Genomic DNA, 2,811 nt, shown 5'->3' on the forward strand with positions numbered 1-2,811 from the left:
AGATTTCAGTGTATCCCACGTATGTTAAAATATTTAACGATTCTAGAAGAAATAACATAAATATATACGTGTCATTGTATTTCAACATAACTAAGCCTCATTATTATGTTATCAGACTGTTGCATATAAGCAGTGATTTCTCACGTAAGACAAAAGGGAAACGTCAAACCAAACCAGAGAAATACCACCAAACCCATATTTAAAAATTGGCAGGGCGGTGAAATGCATACGATCGATTAATAACTACTTAAAAAGAGAAAAAAAAACCGAAGAAGAACTATAGATGATAAATTAATTGTAGGTGCATATTTTTGTGAACGAACTTTGCACTCTTAAGCTGTGTACCTAACCCCGCATCTCTTTAAATAGCATCGCACTGCCTTCAGAAGTTCAGAACCAAATTACAAGCTCCCCTACTCTAGTCTTGGCTCTCTTGCGTATAACACGAAACTCACACCATGGTGAAAGAAACCAACGAAGTTCACGGCGCCGAGGTGACAATCCTCACGTCTGCCACCATGACCGTGGCGCCGGCGCTGCCGATGCAGGAGCACCGTCTGCCTTTGTCGAACCTGGACCTCCTCCTGCCGCCCATCGACGTCGGCGTCTTCTTCTGCTACCTCCACCCCGCGCCAACAGCGGCCGCGCTCAAGGAGGCGCTGGCCAAAGTGCTGGTCACGTACTACCCGCTCGCCGGGGAGGTCGTGTCCAACGCGGACGGCGAGCCGGAGGTGCTGTGCAGCGGCCGAGGCGTCGACTTTACGGAGGCGAGCGCCGACGACGCGGAGCTGCGGGAGCTTCGGCTGGGCATGGTAGACGAAGGCGTGGAGAAACTTGTACCCGCCAAAAAAGCCGGCGTCATATGTGTTCAGGTAGTATGTTAAGGAACTACTAGTACTCGGTATGCAACATTATATACTCACCATTAAAGATCTAAAAAATTAAGGACCATAAAATGCATTAATTTGTTTACAACAAAAAAATTCAATTAACTGAATGATAACCACTCATTGATGGTTAGATAGCTCGTATTTTATTTTTTTCGAACGGAAGAGTGATCCCAGCCTATACGTGTATATTTAATATAGTACAATCTTACATAAACGTGTACGTTACATACAATTGTTGCATATACTTCCTCTATACTGAATTATAAGGCGTTCTAGTACATTATCATAGTACTCCCTAAAACATCTTATAATTGAGTTATTTTTATGTGCGGGCAGTAGGCGGCCACAATTACAGAAGCAGGCACTAATATAGAAGTCTACAGTATATTTCATTTTTTTATTGTACTCCTATAATTTAGTGCGCATTTGTTTCCACAAAAGTCAAACTACAGTAATTTTGACCAAGTTTATTGACAAATTATATATATCTACAATACTTAACTATAGGATATTAAAATATAGTTTATGATGAACCAAGTAGTATTGATTTGAGATTCTAAACACTAATATTTTTGGCATAAATTTGGTCAAATTTTTATCCGATTTTCCATGGACAAAACCTTATAGACACTATATTTAATTTGGCATAGAGGGAGTAGTATTAAATGAACATGAGAAATTTAGTCTTTCCGGAGTCATATGCCCTGATTGCGTCTCATATGGTACTTGCATGCATGCAGGTCACGAAGTTTAAGTGTGGTGGCGCTGTCGTCGGCTGCACTTTCGACCACCGTGTATGCGACGCCTACTCCTTCAACATGTTCCTCGTAGCGTGGGCGGCCGCCGCCCGCGGTGGCTCTGCAGCTCTAGCCCCGTCGTTTCGCCGCTCCCTAGTCGCTCCGCGCGACCCGTCGCCGCGCACACACTCCACCGACGCTCTCATCGATCGTCTCTTCTCCCCTCTTAGCTCCGCACCGCCGCCCCCTCCATCCTCCGTCACCGCAACCGCCGTCAACCGCATCTATCACATCTCCGCCGCCGACGTCAAGGAAATGCAGGCCAGGGCAGGGCCTACGCGCACAAAGCTCGAGGCATTCACGGCCCACCTATGGCAGCTCTCCTCCAGGGCGGCCTCCGAGCGCCAGAGCCTATGCTGCATGGGCATGGTCGTCGACGGGCGCGGCCGCATGTTCCCAGATGGCGCCATGGAGGCCTACTTTGGTAATGTCCTGACCATAACATATGGCGTCATCGGCGCTGGGGACCTCCGCCGGCGCATGGCCCTCGCCGACGTGGCGGACGACGTGCACCGGTGGGTGCGGGAGGCCGCGACGGGCGAGCACTTCCGGGGCCTGATCGACTGGGTGGAGGCGCTGCGGCCCAAGCCGGCCGCAGCCAGAGCGTACCTGGGTGGCACCGGCGGCGCCGAGGCGACGGCGTGCATCGTGTCATCGGGGATGGGTTTCCCCGTCGGCGAGGCCGACTTCGGCACGGGCGTGCCGGCATTCGCGTCATACCATTTCCCGTGGCCAGCCGGCGCAGCTTACGTGATGCCGATGCCGAGCGCTCGCGGGGACGGCGACTGGGTGGTATACGTGCACGCCTCACCTGAGTTGGTGAAGGTGATGGAGGAAAAGCATTCTATTTTCAAAGCCCTGGATAACAGCTATGTGTTCGGAGGAATGGGCGACAGGTAATATACGGCAGAACAGGGCTGGATGTTCATTGCCTGTTCAACTGATAATACATTCATAGCGTACCATGTGCATGTAAAAGCACATTCTACAAGTATCTGAAGGTCGATCTCGTGTATACACATGTCATGTCGGCCTGTTATTTAGAATGTGTGTACGTACGTGGAGCACTCGTGATACCACCAATTACATCGTTGCTGCCTTGGTGGTAACCTTTCTTTTCCAAA

The 2,811-nt window shown here is 49.5% G+C and overlaps 1 protein-coding gene across 1 annotated transcript; it reads left to right on the forward strand.

Moving 5' to 3' along the window:
* The first annotated feature begins 399 nt into the window (after positions 1-399).
* Positions 400-2,811, forward strand: LOC127336278 (coniferyl alcohol acyltransferase). The gene is made up of 2 exons (XM_051363069.2): positions 400-872; positions 1,631-2,811. The coding sequence occupies exons 1-2, from the start codon at positions 459-461 to the stop codon at positions 2,585-2,587; spliced, it is 1,371 nt and encodes a 456-aa protein (XP_051219029.1). The 5' UTR covers positions 400-458; the 3' UTR covers positions 2,588-2,811.

The sequence above is a fragment of the Lolium perenne genome, chromosome 2 (genome assembly GCF_019359855.2).
Source record: "Lolium perenne isolate Kyuss_39 chromosome 2, Kyuss_2.0, whole genome shotgun sequence".
NCBI classification, from domain to species: Eukaryota; Viridiplantae; Streptophyta; class Magnoliopsida; order Poales; family Poaceae; genus Lolium; species Lolium perenne.

What these genes read in the sequence shown, in the direction of transcription:
- LOC127336278 (XM_051363069.2), top strand. Translation starts at nt 459, where the DNA reads ATGGTGAAAGAAACCAACGAAGTTCACGGCGCCGAGGTGACAATCCTC. An exon ending in CCGGCGTCATATGTGTTCAG is followed by an intron (nt 873 to 1,630) that starts GTAGTATGTTAA and finishes GCATGCATGCAG; the next exon opens with GTCACGAAGTTTAAGTGTGG.